Source organism: Oenanthe melanoleuca, chromosome 28 (genome assembly GCF_029582105.1).
Source record: "Oenanthe melanoleuca isolate GR-GAL-2019-014 chromosome 28, OMel1.0, whole genome shotgun sequence".
In the NCBI taxonomy this organism is placed as follows: Eukaryota; Metazoa; Chordata; class Aves; order Passeriformes; family Muscicapidae; genus Oenanthe; species Oenanthe melanoleuca.
This window is the reverse complement of record NC_079361.1, coordinates 2,502,071-2,520,883: the sequence shown is the minus strand read 5'-3', so window position 1 is coordinate 2,520,883 and position 18,813 is coordinate 2,502,071. Positions and strand designations below refer to the sequence as shown.

At 47.1% G+C, this 18,813-nt stretch overlaps 1 protein-coding gene across 2 annotated transcripts in view; it reads left to right on the top strand.

Moving 5' to 3' along the window:
* Nucleotides 1-18,813, top strand: part of INSR (insulin receptor) — a 58,774-nt gene that overhangs the window by 21,922 nt on the left and 18,039 nt on the right. For both annotated transcript variants that reach the window (XM_056512957.1, XM_056512958.1), the window contains 6 exons: nucleotides 12,286-12,601; nucleotides 14,106-14,251; nucleotides 14,965-15,109; nucleotides 15,350-15,564; nucleotides 17,784-17,910; nucleotides 18,524-18,774. In XM_056512957.1, coding sequence (XP_056368932.1) covers nucleotides 12,286-12,601; nucleotides 14,106-14,251; nucleotides 14,965-15,109; nucleotides 15,350-15,564; nucleotides 17,784-17,910; nucleotides 18,524-18,774 — 1,200 coding nt within the window. The remainder of the gene's footprint in view (nucleotides 1-12,285; nucleotides 12,602-14,105; nucleotides 14,252-14,964; nucleotides 15,110-15,349; nucleotides 15,565-17,783; nucleotides 17,911-18,523; nucleotides 18,775-18,813) is intronic.

The following is an 18,813-nucleotide window of genomic DNA, read 5'->3' as shown; positions in this document are numbered from 1 at the left end:
TTCTTGTCTTTTCTGCAAAGACAATCCAATTCTATTCTCTGGGTAGTGCAGACATGGAGCAGTGGTTTAATGAAATGAGCAGGACTGTTTTTTTCTGGTCTTCAGTCTTTTCTGAATGTCATCTTTCTGAAGTCAGGCTGATCACACCGATGTGTTTACACAGCTTCAGTTTGGGATGGAGGAGTCCAAGAGCTCCCTCTAAGTACCCCTCAAAAGCTCCCAAAAGCCAGAGAGGAAATGGAGCTGCTCAGTGTGATGTCTGAGTGTCTGAAAGTCTCGCCCAGTGGAGCCTTAACAGGGCTTAAAGGAATAAGGCTTTTGTTTTAAAACAGTACTTGAAGGGAAGCCTTTAAAGCTCAATAAACTTGTTCTCTGTTCATTCAGTTCTGTGGATTTTAGGCTCTGGGAATCTGAGCACTGTTCCTGGCAAGGGGAGCCTAGCACACAGGACAGTCTTACCTGGAGACTTAAGGATAAAGTGGTTTATATAGAAACTGGTGCTTTATCTGAAATAACTTCTCACCTCATCAGCATCTCTACAATTATTAAATTAACAAAATAAATGCCATGTGTAGATCTCCTTAGGCTTCTCTTCCACACTCCAATAACCTTATCTCCAGAGCTGCTTAAATAATTCCTGTAGTGTTTGGCTGCTCTCTCAGTGCTAGGATATCGAGTTTCTAGTCCACAAAACCAGTCCATTGGAGCTGGGTATCTGCATGGAACGTCAGTTTTTGTTCTGGGAAATATGCAGTGTTCTGCTTTGAGGCTGTACAGTGTGTGAGTTTGGTGGGTGTGATAAGAAAAACGTCGCCGTGTTTTGCATGGCTGCGGCGGCCAGAGGAGGAGCAGCCTCGTGACGCTCACCAGCACCAGGGAAGAGCTGTTGTTTTTCCACATGCTCTAATCTGTGATAACAAAAAGAACTCCAGATTGTGTTTTTCAGACGTGCTGCGGGTCTCTCGGTGCTCAGATTTGCCAGTGGCTCTCTCAGCTGTGGGAACCTTCCAGCCAGAGCCTGATTTGGAGTGGCTCTGGTTCAAACCCACGCCTTGTTTTGGTGCTGGAGGAGGCTGAGCAGGACTCAGCAATCAGCTGAAACAGGAGTTTTGCTTAGCTCTGGGTGTTCTCAGAGTGCTGGATGTGCATTGGGATGCTGCCAGTCTCTTCCTGGCACTGACAGAGTTTGAGCCCCACTTTGTCACTTCCATAATCTTCAGCTGGTGCAGGAGGTGCTTCGAGGCAAAATTTAACTTTAGGATGGATTTAGACAAACAACCATCAGAAATGTCTTAGGTAGAGTATTGGAGATGGCCTTGGACAGATGGATGGACTGGGTGGCATCTCCAAAACTCCTTGGGCTCCTTTCCATTGGCAGATTCATTCCAGTGCCAGCAGCTCTGAGACTCAAAACTTCCAGAGTTTGGTGAAGAAAAAGACTCTTTGTCCTTGGAGAAACTGATACAGCTTCAGGTTACTTGTAGAGGGGAATCCCATCTCTTTTTCTTGCTATGTAATGCTGATTTGTGTCATTTTTTTCCCCCCAGAGGGCTCTCTCCATTGTAAGGTGATTCCCACCCAGTAGCTGCCCCATGAGGATCTGCAGGTTCGTGGCTGTGGCATCAATTAGAGAGCTCTGAATAATCCTAATTGCTCTGCAGTGGACAATGCTGATGGCAGCTGCTGATTAGACCATATCTGAGTGCTGTGCTGATAAAGTGAAGGTTTTTAGCACCGTGGCACACGCCTGCAGGGGTGGGGGATGTCAGCAGATCCTGTTGGTCCTGATGGCCCAGCCCAGCTTCACCCATGGATAATGGGATTTTTGCTACTCCTGCACTTCCCTGTGACCTCAGTGGCAGTCAGTTTTATTTTAAGAGTGTGAAATAAAGCAGAATTTTCACAATTCTGACCATTGACTGTTGAAGCCATCAGCTATTGTGGAAGGAGGATTGAGAATCCAAGATCTCCCCTGAGTTCAGTGTAACTTTGGATGATTCAGTTCCCCTGGTGTTGGCCTTGCTGAGATGGCACAACTAGTTTGGCATTAAATGCCTTCAGATTACAACTTTCTCTTGCATAATTTACAAGGAGAGATAGATTAATGGCCTCCAAGGGTGGCTTGTGCAATTTAGTTAATGGTTTTTGTACTCATCTCCAGTCGTTTGGTTTTCCTCAGGGTTGTGTTTGTGTGACTTTTGGTCATTTTTATCATTTCTCATTTGGCATCTGGGTTAGAGCAGCAAAGGGATGTAGCACAGTCACAAAAAACTCCAGGGATCAGTGTGTTTGTAAGGAGAAGCTGTTAAGCCAGTGGATATCTGGGAAGAGCCAAGCTGGATAATTTGTGCAGTGCCACATATTCATATACAGTGAATTACTTGAAAATGGGCATTGCTGGTATGCCAAGGATGACGAGGGCGAGTAGTAAATAAAAATACATTGCACATTGCTTGGCTCTGCAGGCAAACAGTATCTATTTCAGTCCTGCTAAGGAAATTCTTTTGCCTCGAAATAAACCGTGGTAAGCGTGCACAGAGCTTTGGGCAAACAGGGGAGGGTGAGCAGAGGAATGGCAGGAGCTGAGGAGGCCACAAGGACTCGAGGAGTTGAGAGAATTTTATACAGGATTGATGGATTTGATGCTGGATAACAAGATACTGCTTCCATTTCTCCTTTCCACATTACTTTGGAAGAAATTACTGTAGGCTCAGAAAAAACTGATACCTGTGAAGTGTATGAAAGCACAGTACAGTGGGGGATGGATCAGTGCTCCTGGATTTGGGCTAAGTGACTGTGCAGTCCATGCACCTTGGTAATTTCAGAAAAAAAAAAAGTGTTTGGTAGAGCCAGTTGGCTCTGCTTCCCAGGAAAATCCACTTTTCTTTGCTGGCCTTCAGATGATTCTTTGCCTTTCTGTCTCTCCCCATCCTCTCTGGGAGGTGAGGCAGGAAGGGGGATCTGGAGCAAGGAAGGAGGATCTGGAACAAGGAAGGAGGATCTGGAGTGAGTCCCCTTCCTTTTCCCTCTCTGTTTGTTCTCAGTCTCGTCACCCACAAGCACAAATTGGGTTTCAGTATCGATGTTTACAATTCATGACTTCGCCATGAAATCTGCCCAGATTAAAATCTTAACCTCTGCCTGACATTTCTGTGTAGATCATTAGTTATCAGCATAATCTCCTTGTGGTTAATCTTATACTTCCGCCCATTCCATTGCCTTTCTCAGTCATGGACAGCTCCATTCCTGCTGCAAACTGTGCCTCTGTTTTGGTGTAGATTTGTTGTTTTCTGTGTCAGGATTATGTTTATATAACGTATCTAAAATTCCATCTTTCCTCGTGCCCACGTGTCAGCATAGCTTTCGTTCTTTCATGCCTTGTTTACTACAACATCCTTCCCCGTGGCCTTGAGGAGAGGAATCTTGTCCCTCCCTTATCTCTGCAGAAAGCAGAGTTGGATGCTTTGCCTCGTGCCTTGATCCTGTCACTGCTCCTTATTTTCAGGATGGGCTTTGTAGGTAAAAGTAATAACCTGTGTTTGGAAAAATCAGATGGGCCTTGGTCTGAAACCATCACCAAGTCCTTGTGTGTATCTCCATTTGTCTGTTTCTCTCTAGAATCATAGAATTGTGGAATGTCCTGAGCTGGGATGGTCCTCAAGGACCATCACTTATTTTCATGATATGCCTGGACCACTTTCCTGTGATTTGGGGTTGCAGTGAGTGAGCAGCTTTGGCAGGAGCAGGTTAAAGTGAACAGGGATGTTTACAAGATGCTGTACATTGGAGAGTAATAAATAGTTAAATATTAACATGAAGCTTTCAGGAGGCTCCCAGGTGGCATCAACCGTTGGATGATAACACCAAATCCTTGGGTTGTAATAAAGATTGAAATTTAACAAACCATAACAACAAAATAACAACTTTATTGTTGTGATTAAAATTACAATCAAAGCTTTACAGGGAAATGCCCCAAATTAATGTTGAAGATTCTGGTCTTGGTAAATTACAAATTGTCTCTTCTTCTGTACAGAATGAAGTACAATGTTTTGCCTAAAGATGTGGTGTCAGTTTTGGGGCTGGCATATTAAAAAAACCCATCTGCCAAGCAGAGGTGGGTGGTTATTTCTGATCCCTTACACTGAGCTGCCATGTAATTTTGAACACAAAGTACAAGGAGCAGGCTTGACCTGCTTGCCAGAGAATGGCACAACAGCACTGTTGTAGGCACTGGGTAAAGTATTTACAGCTCCTGGTCGCTATCCTGGTGTGCCCTTTGTGACACTTGTCCCACCTTTAACAGTTGCTGCTGTGTTTTCAAATCAAACTCTGTGTTTTGGTAGTTTGGTCTCAATGGCCAACAGCTTTGCTTGATTTCTGCAAGTTGTTTTTACCTGCATGGGCAATCAGCTCGACTGAAAGGTGCCAGGAGAATAAAAACAGACCTAGTCTTGAGTTGTAATTTCTTTAGTAATTCAGTTTTTTTTTTTCAGAGTGAGGTGCTTTGCTCTGTAAGTCCTGTTCACGAGGGGTTTGCAGCCGTGGTGTGAACACCACTGCTTAAAATGCAAAAAAGGAAAATGTTTCTTTGATCTTTGTTCTGACTGGGCAATATTAGGGATACTTGGGGGGCAAACATCCAGTTCTCTCTGTGAAGAGTAGAGCAGAAGTGAAAACCTTTAAGGAAAACAGAAAGGTCTAAAAAAATCCAAGAAAATGAGAGCCTGTCCTGAGGGTTCAGTGGAAGATGAGGGCCTTCCATAGCTGAGGTTTGTAGCCCAAGAAGTCCTGTCCCCAAAAACAAGAGATGATACTGGTTTGTCAGACTCCATCCATGGGGTCTGAATTTGCACCCCTGAGCCCTGCCTTGTGCCTTGGTGTGGAGCTGCAGAAGCTCATTTGCAAAGGCTGTCACTTCCTAAGGAGATGAAGAATGAATGACTGAAGGTCAACAGTTGAAGGCTGATGACTCCTCCAGGCTTCACCATGTTGACATGACCTACATATATTTTATATATTCCATGAGTGAAATGTGTCCGTATACGTAAACTCGTCCCACGTTTCCCATATTGCCTGTCACAATTCACATTGGAGTAAATATGTATTTCCAGAAAAATGCCCCACCAGCAGGTGTAGTGCAGAAGATAAAGAATTACTCCTCAGTTTAAACAGCAGAAGGTTGGCACAGAGGAGGCTGTTTCTGGAGAGATCTCCTGTTATCTGCCCCTCTCCTCTGTAAACAGCCGAGCTCAACCTTTCCCGTATCTCCATTCAACAACTCCTTCCACAGAGCTCCACTATCACAGGACAAGGTGGCACATGGCTCCAAACTCTTTTATCTTGTTTGGGCTCACATTTGCTGATCCTCCCAGGTCCAGCATCCCCGTGGGCTCTGTCTGTTCCTGGCGGGAAGCGGCCGAACCCCGGCTCGGAATATCTGAGACGTTCCATGTAGCTCCGGTCGAGCACGTAATTTGTGGAAGGGTTGGGAGGAGAAACAGTTTTTTTCCTTGTCCTTTCTGATAGATGAGATAAGAGGTGTAATGTTGTCCTGAGAAATGTCAATGGGAAGAGTTTCCTTGACGTTGTAGCAAGTGTGTTGTTTTTGGAAGTCACTGTCCATGGGAAGGGAGGCACCTGCAGTTAATTTTATCTGTTCCTGTGTAAATACAGACCTCTTAACGTTCCCAGCTCACAGTTCAGAGGGGTCATGGCATTATGTACTGTAATATCTTATTTTATAAATAACACTTTATTTTAGTGCTGATTGTAAAATCTGGGATTTATTTGGCACTTGCTCCTTCCCGAGCTGGTGCTGAGAACTGCAGCCCTTTGTTGTGGTTTGCAGCACTTGAGTGGATGCCTTTTGGAAGGGCTGTTCCTTGGTTGTCTTTGGGGAAAAGGGAGGGATGAGAGCTGTTAGAGCAGCTGAGCTCTGGGAATAAGTGACATCAAATTTGCTTGAGCATCTTGTGATTATTTCCTGAATTTTGCTTGACCACTGTGGCCAACGCTGGGCGTTGCCAGCAGGATTTTGGTATCACTGTGTTAACTTCTTGGTTTTTTTCCTCTTCTAGTTACTCCATTTATTTTGTAGGCTCAGGAAGGGCTGGGGAGCTGCTGTTGTTTGTCACCAAGGCGATCAAAAGTCCTTGTGCTTTTTACAGTCCACTGGAGCTCTCCAGCCCTGTCCCTCCCAGGCACGTTTCTGCTGCTGGTGGGGTTTGGGGTTTAGGTTTCTGCCTCTTTGGACTCTTGTGACATGAAGGAATAATTGAAGGACTAAGGCACAGTGCAGTGGAGTTTGCAATACGTTGGTTTTCTTGCAGCAATCCTCTCTTTCAGATTTATTTTTTACTTAGTCTTCACCAGATACAGTTTTGCTTAATTTAATGGCTGTTCTCAGCCTTATGATACATTAATGCACTGAGATTAGGTGTTGTCTTGATGTGTTCAGATCAAATAAATGCTCACAAGAAAGTGGATGATCATGAGTGAAAAAATGAAAAATTGGTTTAGGGATAAAAATTACATTTATAGGACAAATGGTACTTAACATCTGCCTGAATTAGGAGTCTTGGCTGGAAGAGAATGAGTGAAAGAACAAAAGCGATCAAGTGAAAAATACTGTGTGTGTACAACAGGATTTCATACATGATTTTATGAGGAATAAGACCCATATGGATTTCCATAGCAGCAGTGCTGCTCAGCACTTGCAGCAGGAAACAAGCCCAGGCTCTGTAGTACTAAATTAAGATCACATGCTTGCAACACACTGAGGAGTTACTGCCGGGGGTGATTAGTCCTTGGGTTTCCTTTTTTTTTTTTCCCTTTCCTTGTTGGTTTTGTTTTTGTTTAGAACCACAAGAACCCATTGCTGCAGAGGTCATTGCACCGTTAGGAAATGAAATTCCAGCTCCCTGTGCAGCCGTGACTCAAGCAGGACTCTGTGTGTGTGTGGGGATAAATTTATATATCACATCTACATGTACAGTAGGAGGGGGAAAAGCCACGAGGACGTGAGGGAGCTGAGATCTTGTTTCTGTGGGGTTCTGGCTTTGGGTTTTGGCATTTGCCATGGTCCCAACCCATGCCAGGGCCACAACGAGCCATTCTCAGCCGTGCCAGCGCCACCTTCCCCTCCACTTACAAACAGCTCAACGCTGCCAAGCCCATGCCAGCCCTTCAGTGCATGAGATGGCATGAGATGGCATTGCAGAGGGTTTGGGTGCTGGTGGAGCTGGCAGGGTTAAGTGTTTGCCTTGTGCAGATAGCGGCGGTTGGGTTGGATGCCTCCCCTGCGCAGGCAGCAAATGCATTGGCTGAGGTTGAGGGCGGTTCTCCTGCCGCAGTTGTTTTGTGTCCTGGACTCCCGTTGGATCTGGAGCCTCCTAATTGCCTTGTCTGTAATCAGAATAGAGTTTGTGTGAGCCAGGGGAGAGGAGCTGGTGTGTGAGGAGACGCCGCTGGACGCTGGACACTCGTGGTGGCCAAAGGGAACCGTGGTGGCCCAGGTTGCCTCCACTGACCCCCCCCCCACACACAGGGCTTGTTATTGCACCCTAAAAATATCACTTTTATTCACAACAAATCAATCCCAAACCCATGTGGTGCCTGGACAGCACGTGTGCAGCATCTTGATGTTTGTATGCATGGTTTAGAATTTGCCCTTAATGTACTGAGTTCCTCTTACTGTATGAACAGCTAGTTCAACTCACCCAGGGTGTTGCTATTTAAACCCACCCAGAGAATCCCAAAGGAACCCAAAGACAATCCCAAAACTGGCAGAGAATCCCAAAGGAACAACAAAATTTATCCTGAGTGGTGTTTTCCCCCTCTTTTTCAGACAAATCACCTTTTTAACAACAGAAAACAAGAAAAAAAGACCTAACACCAAAGTTTTTAACAGCTTAATGCTTAATTGACTTGCCTGTTAAACACCAATCCCCAGGTTACCTGTGCTGGCTCGGAATGTGTTTCCAGCCCCTGTGTTTTGTTTGCACCTGGAGCACGGGAAGTGGAGCAGGGAGCGATCCGAGGTGGAAATTCCTTGGCGCTGACTCTGCAGCCGCCTGTCCCCCCCCAGCTGGGCCTCAGCAGCACGAAGAAATGTCCATTTGAATCTCTAATCAGAAAGCTTTGGAGCAGGCATTGTTTCCTCAGTCCTGGGAGCAGCCAGTTAAATATTTATCCCCCTGGAGCAGCAGGTTGGAGCCTCTGGTGTCGCTGCCTTGCTCGCCGGGTTTTTAGTGTCAGGCTTGGTGGCAGCTCTGGGACAGGGATTTGAGCTCCCAGCTGCTCCAGATGTGCTGAAGGTGTCGTGGCTGTGCTGGGCAGCTTGGCATGGCCCCACAGCAGCTTTTGTGGTGCCTTCTGCCCACAGCAGCTGTTCCTTTGTGCCCTTGCTTGGGTTTGTGGAGTTCCCCTTGGACTTTCTGTGAAGAATGGGGGGAGTCGTTTTTTTTCCGTGTCCAAAACCTCCCACAGCCTTAAGCAGAGGCTGGGGGTTGTGGGTGTCGTGTCTGAGCCTCCCTACATGCCAGAGCTCCCAAAAGGGACACCTTAGAATATCACAGCATGTCCTGAGCTGGGGGGTCCCACAGAGATCACCCCAACAATCCCACCTGAGCATCCCTGGGATCACTGTCCAAACTCTCCTGGAGCTCTGACAGCCTTGGGGCCAAGACCATTCCCTGGGGAACCAAGCTTTTGTGTAAAAAAGCAAATCTCTGTGGTCATGGCAATAATTGGGGTCTACAGACCTTGGTGGAGAAAGGTAACGAGGTGCACAAACCTATTCAGTGTTGAGCAGCAAAAAACCCAAACAAAACCCGTATTTCTGCACCCTCTGAGTCACAGAACCTGGAGTAACAGTTGTGAAAAGCCGTAGTGAAGATACTCTGGAGACGTTTTACACGACTTGAGGTGTTCTCTAGCATGCAGACTTTGATAATGTCATGACATCTGTTCAGGATCTTGGGTAATGAGGATTTGCACAAAATGGTGATTGACAATTTCTGGTCTTGAGTGCTTAGTGGAAAAAGAGCTGTTGCCTTGGGTGCTTTGCTTTCTTTGAGCTGTCTTTGAGACATCAAAAGCTCGTGGAACAGGAAAAAGAGAAACGTTAAGAACAGTTTAAAAATAGTTTAATTGTATCTTCTGAAAACCTTCAGAGTGGAGACTTTAGGCCGTTTCTGCCCTGTGAATACTTGCAGCTGAGTTCAAAATGTGTAAATAAGCACAGGGCTTTGAAGATTAGTTTCCATAACAAATTAAATAAAAATATTGTGTGACAGAATGTTAAGTAGGTGCCATGTGTCACCGGGTGCTTTGCATGGGTGCTGGCTTTTCCCAATTACCTGTCTGCTCCTTGGAAAACAAATCCTGGGTTTTGGATACTTGAGACTTTGTAGTTCTTGGGCATGAAAGAGGCAGGGGAAAACTCCCTTGTGGAGGAAATGCTGGTGAGGAACACTGGGAATTGTGCTGGCAGCTCCCACAAACCATTCCTGCTTTTGCTGCAGTGCTTTGCTTCCCAGCTGGAAGCTGACCCTGCTCCAGGACCAAACAGAACCTGCAGGATTCCCTGCTGGACATCTCTGTCTCAGGGGAATGTGGGAGGAACAGCCCAGCCTTTCCCCCTGTTCATAAACCTTGATATTCCAGGCTGCAGTTAGTAAGTTTGATAGTGTTTTGGACTAAATTCTGGAATTTTCTGTTCTAATAAACTGCAGGACACCTGTTGCTAGACTGTGCTCATTTATGCTCTGGTAAGGAATGTATAACCATTTAAAACATCCATGTAAAATCTGGCTTTAAAACAAGCTTCCCATTTTATATTTAGTCTAATGCAAGGTGTTACCTGCAGGTTGCTGCTATTTGGCTGTTGCATTTCAATCTATTTGTGACAGGTTCACAAAATAAGACCTGTTGCTAGAAAAGGGCATAAAGTTCATCAGCCTGAAAGGAAATAAATTTGAAATACATTCCTGTGCTTTTTGTAATGGGTGAGTAATGCACAGAGAAAATACCTGCAGTGAAGGAGTAAGATATTTAAGATTAAATTGTCCTTGTGTAAAAATTTCAGCTTTATCCATTTCATATTTCTTCAAGGGATTTATCAGACCAGAGGTTTCTCATCTTTACTACCTCATCTACTGCTGCTTATTCCAAGAATGGCATTAACAGCTTTAACACACTTAATTCTGCAATCTCCTAACTTGGGGCAGAGGGGGATTTTCTTCCTAACACAGCTGGGGACTGAACCATCCAAACATGTTGTGCTGTGGATGCCACATGCTGCTCCTTTGGCTGGGTAAACCAGACCATGTTCAGCTGCTGCTCTGCTCAGGTTTAACCAGAAATTAGAGAGAAAATTCACCTCTGGGCATTGCTGTGTCAGGACCTCCCCAAATAAAGTCCCTCCTGCCTGGACACTGAGTATTGGACAGAAAGCTGGGAGCTGCTGAGGCAGATGTGTTAATTCAGGATTTATTGCTGTTTCTCAGGCAAGAGGAGCTGCTCAGGTGTTCCTCAGACAGAACACTGGTTTGGTGAGGACAGGGGGGTGTCTTGATCTTGGCAATTCACAGCTGGATCTCAAAGGCTGTGAGGATAAATCCAGGTCCCTGTCCCCATCTAAAACCTTTCTTCCTGCTGCTGAAGCCCTGCTTGGCATTGGTGTTGCCTCTTGGGGTGCTGATTTCAGCTCTGTTCTCTTTCCTGACATGAAGTTCCATGGTGTGTTCTGGGTCACAGAGTTGGATTTAATAATTTCAGCCTTGTTTGAGCCTCTCAGACTGAGTGTGGAGATGCTGAGGGGCAGGACTGTCCTTCCCCTGGAGCTCCCCTGGCTTTGTTCATCCTGCTCCTCCCCAGGTTAGGTTACTCACCGTGTTTGCTCTGCTTGGTTTCCAGTTCAAAGCCCAAACCACTTGTTAAAGGTGTTGTGGGGCACTAAGTAATGAGTAATTAAATAGAAAACCATAAAAACCTCAAGCAATAACACTTGTGGGTGTCTTTCTTTGTGGACTTGTTGGGAGAGTCACTGAAGAGCTCATCTTGGTACAGGGCTTCCTCCAGGAAAGCAGGGACAGAGTGATAGACACATGGGAAGCAAATCCTGATAAAGCTGAAGGATTGTGTAAAAGTGCTGTTGGACATGTTATTTGCAATATTACTGTAGGAAACTTCAGTTTAAAAAACTGAAAAACAAGAATCTTCTGGCTGAAACTGGCTGAGCCCAGGGTGGGAAGCTCTTGCTGTGGAGTCACATCACTGCTGAGCTTCAGAAATAACATCAGAATCACCAAGGCTCTCCTGGAGCCTCTTAGTGCTGGACAGAGGGAACAGGAAAACTCAGATTTCTTTTCAAGATGAGCATTGATGAGGTGTGAGGATGAGTGATAAGACTCCTCAAAAATGTTCATAAAATGTGGAATTGATAGTGAAAGGTGGAGATGGGGCAGAATTGACAGTGAAAGGTGGAGATGGGGCAGAGTTTACACTGAGAGATGGAGATAGGTCAGATGCCTCTGCTCCATGGTTGCCCCTTGGCAGAGGAAGCTCTGAAGGCAAGCAGGAGCAGGTGTGCCAGCTCTGACCTCAGAGGGTCACCTGTGCCCAGGCTGTCCATGCCCATTCTCTCCATTCCCAGTCTGTCTCCCATGCCCGGTCTCTCCCATGCCCAAGCTCTCTCCATGCCCACAATCCCCATGCCCATGCTCTCCATTCCCATGCTCTCATGCCCACGCTCTCTCCATGCCCACTCTCTCCATGCCCATGCTCTCCTTGCCCAGTCTCTCCCATGCCAAATCTCTCCCGTGCTGTCTCTCCATGCCCAGACTATGCCATTCCCAGTCTCTCCATGCCCACACTCCCCATGCCTATGCTCTAATTCCCAGTCTCTCCATGCCCACACTCTCCATGCCCATTCTCTCATTCCCAGTCTGTCCATGCCCATTCTCTCCATTCCCAGTCTCTCCCCATGCCCATTCTCTCATTCCCAGTCTGTCCATGCCCATTCTCTCCATTCCCAGTCTATCCCCATGCCCATTCTCTCCATTCCCAGTCTCTCCCATTCCCAGTCTCTCCATGCCCATTCTCTCATTCCCAGTCTCTCTCATTCCCAGTCTGTCCATGCCCATTCTCCCATTCCCAGTCTCTCCCCATGCCCATTCTCTCATTCCCAGTCTGTCCATGCCCATTCTCCCATTCCCAGTCTCTCCCCATGCCATTCTCCCATTCCCAGTCTCTCCCCTGACCCTGCCTGTGTTTTCCCCGCAGTCTGCCCCGCTGCCTGCAAGTCCCAGGGCTGCACCCCGGACGGGCAGTGCTGCCACAGCGAGTGCCTGGGTGACTGCACGGCGCCCAACGACGCGAGCCGCTGCGTGGCCTGCCGCAACCTGTACCTGGAGGGGCGCTGCGTGGGCAGCTGTCCCCCCGGGCACTACCGCTTCGAGGGCTGGCGCTGCGTCACCTTCGCCTTCTGCCAGGAGCTGCACAACAAGTGCCGGAGCGCCCGCGAGTCGGGCTGCCACGTCATCCACAACAACGAGTGCGTGCACGAGTGCCCCTCGGGCTACATCATGAACTCCAGCAAGTGAGTACCTGCCCAACCTGGGGCTCTTCCCCCCGCTTTGGACACGGCGTTTGGGTGCTGTGTCAAAGCCAGGAGGAGTTTCTGGCGTTGGAGGGGTTGTGGCCATCACCTGGTTTGCTTTAATATGGTTTACAGAGTAATTCCTTGCTAATTCAAGCTCTCCCTGCCATGGGTTGGTAGTTTATTCTTCGCTTGGCTTCGCTTGCTTCCTCTCAAGTTGGGAGAAAGTGGGAAAGGGAGATGGAGAGAGGACAAGGAAGAGCATCCTCCAGCTGGAAGGCACAGAGGGGCTTTAGCAGCCCTGCTTGCCTCCCCTCTGGAGCAGCCTCGGGCCGGGAGCTGGGCTGGAAAAGCACAGCAGGGAGAGGTCGTGGCTAATGAAGAGAGCACAGCGTCCTCGGAGTGCTCTTTCTCAGAATATCTGTCCCTCATCCCTGTAATTACTTTCATTGAGCAGGTTCAAGCTGTGCCAGACATAAACGCACAATGTAACAAACAAGTGTAGCACGAATCAAAGCAGGGAACAGCCATTCTGTCTATTCCCAGGGTGTTTTGATAAAGGAATTAAATAATTTATGTTGCTGAGCTGTTTATCACTGAAAACTTGGTTGTTTGTCCCTCAATACCATTCTATATTGTGGTGAGTCAGATTTCCTATGAATATTGGTCACTTTGTGCTCGCATGTATTTGCTGCTGCCATAATAATTTCAGGGAATTCACTCTTAACAGGACTTTTTATGCCATTTCCTGTTTTGTTTTTCCAAAGAACAAACAAGCATCCCCCAAAGTAGCTGTGCTGCTTGTGCAACAGCCCCGTGGCCTCTCCTGTGCTGTTCCAGGCTGCTGCCAGTGGGATCTCACAGCTCTGCTCCCTGCTTTTCCTAGAGCTTTTCTTTCTCTGAACTAGTTGGGAACACATTCTTGTGGTGGTGTGACCAGGGCAAGCCATCAGCTCATGCTATTCAAGCAGTATTTCCCCAGAGCACTAAGCACATTCTTGCCTTTTTTAAAGCAGCATTGTGTGCAGTCCTCAATCAGAGGATTCCCAGATGAAAGGCCAGCTCTCCACTCATAAATTGTGTGTTTGGTTAATGATCTTGAGATGAATATTGGGCTGAGGTTTGTCATTTGAAAGCCCTGGGATGGAGAACACTGGGCAGCACTGTGGCCAGCTTCCTCTTCACAATAATTCAGGTCACTTCATTTTATTATGTAGGAAGGGTGAAATGATTTGTGTATGAAGTGTGGAAGTGACAATTTAAGCCCATTTAAATTTATCAGCAGTTATTTTCAAGGCCAGCTTGGATGGGGCTTGGAGCAAGCTGGTCCAGTGGAAGGTGTGTAAAGGGGTGAGCTTTAAGGTCCCTTCCAACCCAAACCATTCCATGACTCTCTTTGGAGTTGCTAATGAGTGAGCCCCATGGTGTATCCTCACTTCAGATTCCTCACTGCTGCTGGCCATTGCTGGGCCCTGCTGGCTCACCCTGCTGTGCTGTTTTGCAGCCTGCACTGCACTCCCTGTGCAGGGCCCTGCCCCAAGGTGTGTGACTTCGGCAAGGAGAAGACCATCGACTCGGTGACATCGGCGCAGGAGCTGCGGGGCTGCACGGTGCTGAACGGGAGCCTGGTCATCAACATCCGCGGGGGAAGTGAGTGGCCAGGGGGGCAAGGGGAGAGCAAAAACTAGCCTTGGCTTTGGCAATAGGCACGGGCATGCAAGACAGTCAACACTGAGTGTCAACACAGAAAATAATTTTCAAAGTGGGTTTCCTTAGATTATTGGTACCCAGAATTCTGAACTAGGTATTCAGTGATTAGGAGAAATTACATGTAGTCCTCCCCCAGCCATGAATTTAGAAATGAAGTATTAACACTTCAGTATCTTCAAAAACAGGATGCTTTTTTTCCCCCTCAGCTAAGTCTCCTGCAGAAAGAGAGAGAGAGAGAGAAAGGAAGAGAGAGAGAGAGAAAGGAAGAGAAAGAGAGGAAGAGAGAGAGAGAGAAAGGAAGAGAAAGAGAGGAAGAGAGAGAGAGAGAGAAAGAAAGGAAGAAAGAGAAAGAGAGAGAAAGAAAGAGAGAGAGACAAAAAGGAAGAGAGAGAGAGAGAAAGAAAGGAAGAGAGAAAGAAAGATCGATCAATTTGAAAAAAACCTGCCCCCAGCTGGGGCTCTGCTTCTCTAGAGGGACCCAGAGAAATCAGCACAAAGCAGAGGTTTTTCTTTCATTTGGTGGTTTTTGTTAATTGGTTTTTGCAGGTTCTCGTGGATTAACATAAAGCAGTTGTTTAATATGTTTGGGCTCTGATGTGGGTGTTTCTCTCTGTGATACCAGAAAACTCTTCCCAATGTTTTCTTCTCTGCAGATAACATAGCAGCTGAGCTGGAAGCAAACCTTGGCTTGATAGAAGAAATCTCAGGTTACCTAAAAATTCGCCGCTCTTATGCCTTGGTTTCTCTCTCTTTTTTTCGGAAACTCCATCTGATTAGAGGAGAGACACTCGAAGCTGGGTGAGTCCTCTCAAATGATGTTTTGTTTGAATGCTTTGAAGTACAAGGAGTGCCAGTTCTATCAGGGTGATTTGTATTGGGAAACAATTCCCAAGTTATTTTTAAATGTTCCGCTGCCCGTGGCTTGTGCCCTGCCAGGGCAGACAATTTACATTCATTTTTCTTTGGTGTCTGGATTAGTGTAAAAAGAGCTTTTCATGCATCCCCTCCCAACCCATGTTTTTATTCTTCTGCTTTCAGGAATTATTCTTTTTATGCCTTGGACAACCAGAATCTCCGCCAGCTTTGGGACTGGAGCAAACACAACCTCACTATTGCACGGGGCAAACTCTTCTTCCATTACAATCCCAAGCTGTGCTTGTCAGAAATCCACAAGATGGAAGAGATCTCTGGGACTAAGGGGCGCCAGGAGAGGAATGACATAGCCCTGAAAACCAACGGGGATCAGGCCTCGTGTAAGAGTCTCAGAACTCAGCCCTGCTTCCCTTTCCTCTCCCTCTGCCTTGCTCTCCTCATACTCCTGTTGCTCCCAGCCCAGCCCAGGATGTTTTTCCATGGCCTGTCCTCATCCCTTTGGTGAAGCAGCAGATGTGCCCCTTGTCACACTGTCACTGTGCCACGGGATCTCCCTCTGGCAGCCTTGGTCCCACACAGCCCTGGGAGGTTCTTGGGGCTGGGAGTGCATTTATTGTGTCTTTTTGAAGAGTTTAGCACAATGTAACCTCGGCCCAGGCTGGGACTTTGTGTTACTGCTGAGTACCTGATTAATAGTCATAATCTGCTTTTCCCATGTCATGAGGCGACAGGGAATAAACACGGGAGAAACGGGATTTCCACCCATCCCTGCGGCCACGTGAGGCAATTGCCATGACAACAGGCAGGGAAAATTTCCCAACAATTTTTGCAGTGTCCCTGAGGTTTTTCATCCAACAGCTTTCTTCAGGAAAATGATCAGACAGTGCCTGTGTCAGCAAACAGCACAGGGTTGGCTTTATGCTCTCGCTGAAGTTGTGCTACTGAGGATGGGGTTCTGCAGACACTTATTTTGGCAGCAATACTGCAATAAATGCAGTCCTTCTGCACCCAGTCCTGCTGTTTGTTCCCTTTCTGTGTCCCTTTCCCTGTTTGTACCAGGGCTGTGTGCTAAACCAGGCTGTGGAAGGAATCAGGGGCAGGAAAAACCCAGCTTTGTTCTGAGCTGGTGGGGTCTCTGCTCTGATTGATTGCTCAGCCCCACTGAGATTCCCCTGCACACAGGAACAGGAGCATGTGCAGGTGCTCATGGGCCCCTTGCAGCTCAGTTTGCTCTGTGGAGGACAGGTGCCATGGGCACAGGGCAGTGACCCATCCCTGCAGTGTTCCAGACTTGTGCTGTGATCTGGAAGATGCTCGGGCAGGGATTGCCACCAAAAATCCCAGCACTGACTGAACTGGGATTTCAGATCCTGGCTCACAACCTGCAGGCAGCTTGGGTCATCCTGTGGCTTCACTGTCCCTCTGCTTTTGGGGACAGCACTGCCAGAAGAGCCCAAGGTCCTTTCCCATCATAAACATTCCAGGGTTCTGTGATCTCTGCTCCAGTCCTCATTGCCCCTCATTGATGTTTGTGAACAGACCTCAAAAGTGAGGATCTTTCAGCTGAAAGTTTCCCACATATCAACACAGCAGCCAGGCCAGCACAGTGGGAGAAGGGAATGCAATGGCTGTGACCTGAAACTGGCAGGACCAGTGAAAAACACACAGGGAGCCTCTGGGGCATCACAGCCCCAGCCTGGGCACAGGGAAGGAGCACAAGGAATCAGCTGTCTGTAAAGTTCATCTCCTCCCATGGGACACTAAAAAACTCTTCCCACATTGGGGATGAACCTGGATTTGGGCAGATGCAGCTCTGCCTGTGGCTGTGAGCAGCTCCTGGGCTGCTGTTTGGTGTGAAGGCAGCTGGAGGAGACAGTTGCATTTCTCTTTGCCAGCTTTACCCTCACCCTGCTGAGCTGGTGTCTGTGCCACCCCCACCTCAAACCACAGCTTGCCAGGTTGTTTGGCTTTTTGTTTGCTTTTACATTTCAAGCCCAGCTTTCACATTGGCAGCATCCTGTTTACTAAAAAAAAATAGGGGAAAAAAAAAAGCCCCTGTTTGTTCTGGATATGGTGCCAGTGAAATGAATGTTCTTCCTCCTGTTGCAGCAGGAATAGCAAATTCAGCCAGAGCCACTTGGGCTGGGGGCACAAAACTTGTTGTACCCTGTCCCTGGAGCTCCATCCTCCTGCAAACACCCTCCTGTTGGCAGAGGGACCTCACTACTCCTGGGCAAGGCTGGAAATTCTTCTGCTTCATTTTTGTGGCCTCTTGCCTTCTGTGCAAACCATATTGCTGGGTTCAGCTGTGCAGATCATAAATTGTGAGATGTGTTGCCTTTAGATTTCCTACTTTTAGAATTTAGTTCAGCTCTTCTACAGAGTAATTTTCATGAAATCATAGAAAAATTTAACCTTACGAGGGCACCAACACCAGCCACTGATTTGAGGTAGGAATGGCTGCCAAGTGAGATAAAGTTTTACTGGACAGCTCTTCTCAGTATTCCTCACATTTATCTTGAACTTCTAAGATAATTAAAAACAGAACATTTTGTTTTTCAGCATTAATGAAACTGTTGTCACTTCTCACTTGTTACAGGTGAAAACGAACTGCTGAAATTTTCTTCCATTAGGACTTCTCATGACAAGATCCTGCTGAAGTGGGAGCCCTACTGGCCCCCAGATTTCCGTGACCTGCTGGGGTTTATGCTGTTCTACAAGGAGGCGTAAGTGACCCTTCCCCAGGTCCCAGAGCCTTGCTGGGCTGCCACTGAAAGGTGCATGTTAAACCTGCTGCAGGCAAAGCTCTTTATTCTCTGATTTTGTGGCTCCTTCACTAAAGTTTCTAATAGTACTCTTCTATAAAAGTGTTCATTAAGATCTCTAACTCATGCACAGTCACAATTCTTTGTTTAAGAGCAATTAAAAAATTTAAAAATTAAAAAAAAAAATTAAAAAACTTCAGTTATTCCTGCTGTTCTAGACACACATACTCAAACCATGGAGTTCCTCATCTCCCCACCATCTCCATGGGATGCTGAGGGTTTTATCCCCTTTGAGGTGAGAAGGATTCTTATAGAATCAAGATAACCAAGCTGATTTTCATAAAGCTGACAATAATCAGTCTGGATTTAGTTGTTGGGGTCATGTGTGGCACAGATCCTGCTCTGTGATGCTGTTGGAGACCTAAGTAACAAAGCTCCCAATGCCTCCATTTCAGAATAAATTCAGTGAGTTAATTTTACTTCTCTGAAGGGTAAAGGGTGATAACTTCCAGTGTGCCTTTAGAAATGTTTTTAAGAGCCTGACTGAGGATTCTGTTGATTCTCTCTCCTCAAGTCCCTACCAGAACGTGACGGAGTTCGACGGCCAGGACGCCTGTGGCTCCAACAGCTGGACAGTCGTGGATGTTGATCCCCCACCACGCTCAAACGAGCCCAAAGCCCAGGCCCAGCCAGGGTGGCTCCTGAGGGGCCTGAAGCCCTGGACACAGTATGCAGTGTTTGTGAAAACCCTGGTCACCTTCTCCGACGAGCGGCGCACGTACGGCGCCAAGAGCGAGATCATCTACGTGCAGACCAACGCCACAGGTCAGTGCAGCTCGGTCCTGGGCTGGGAACAGCCCTGAA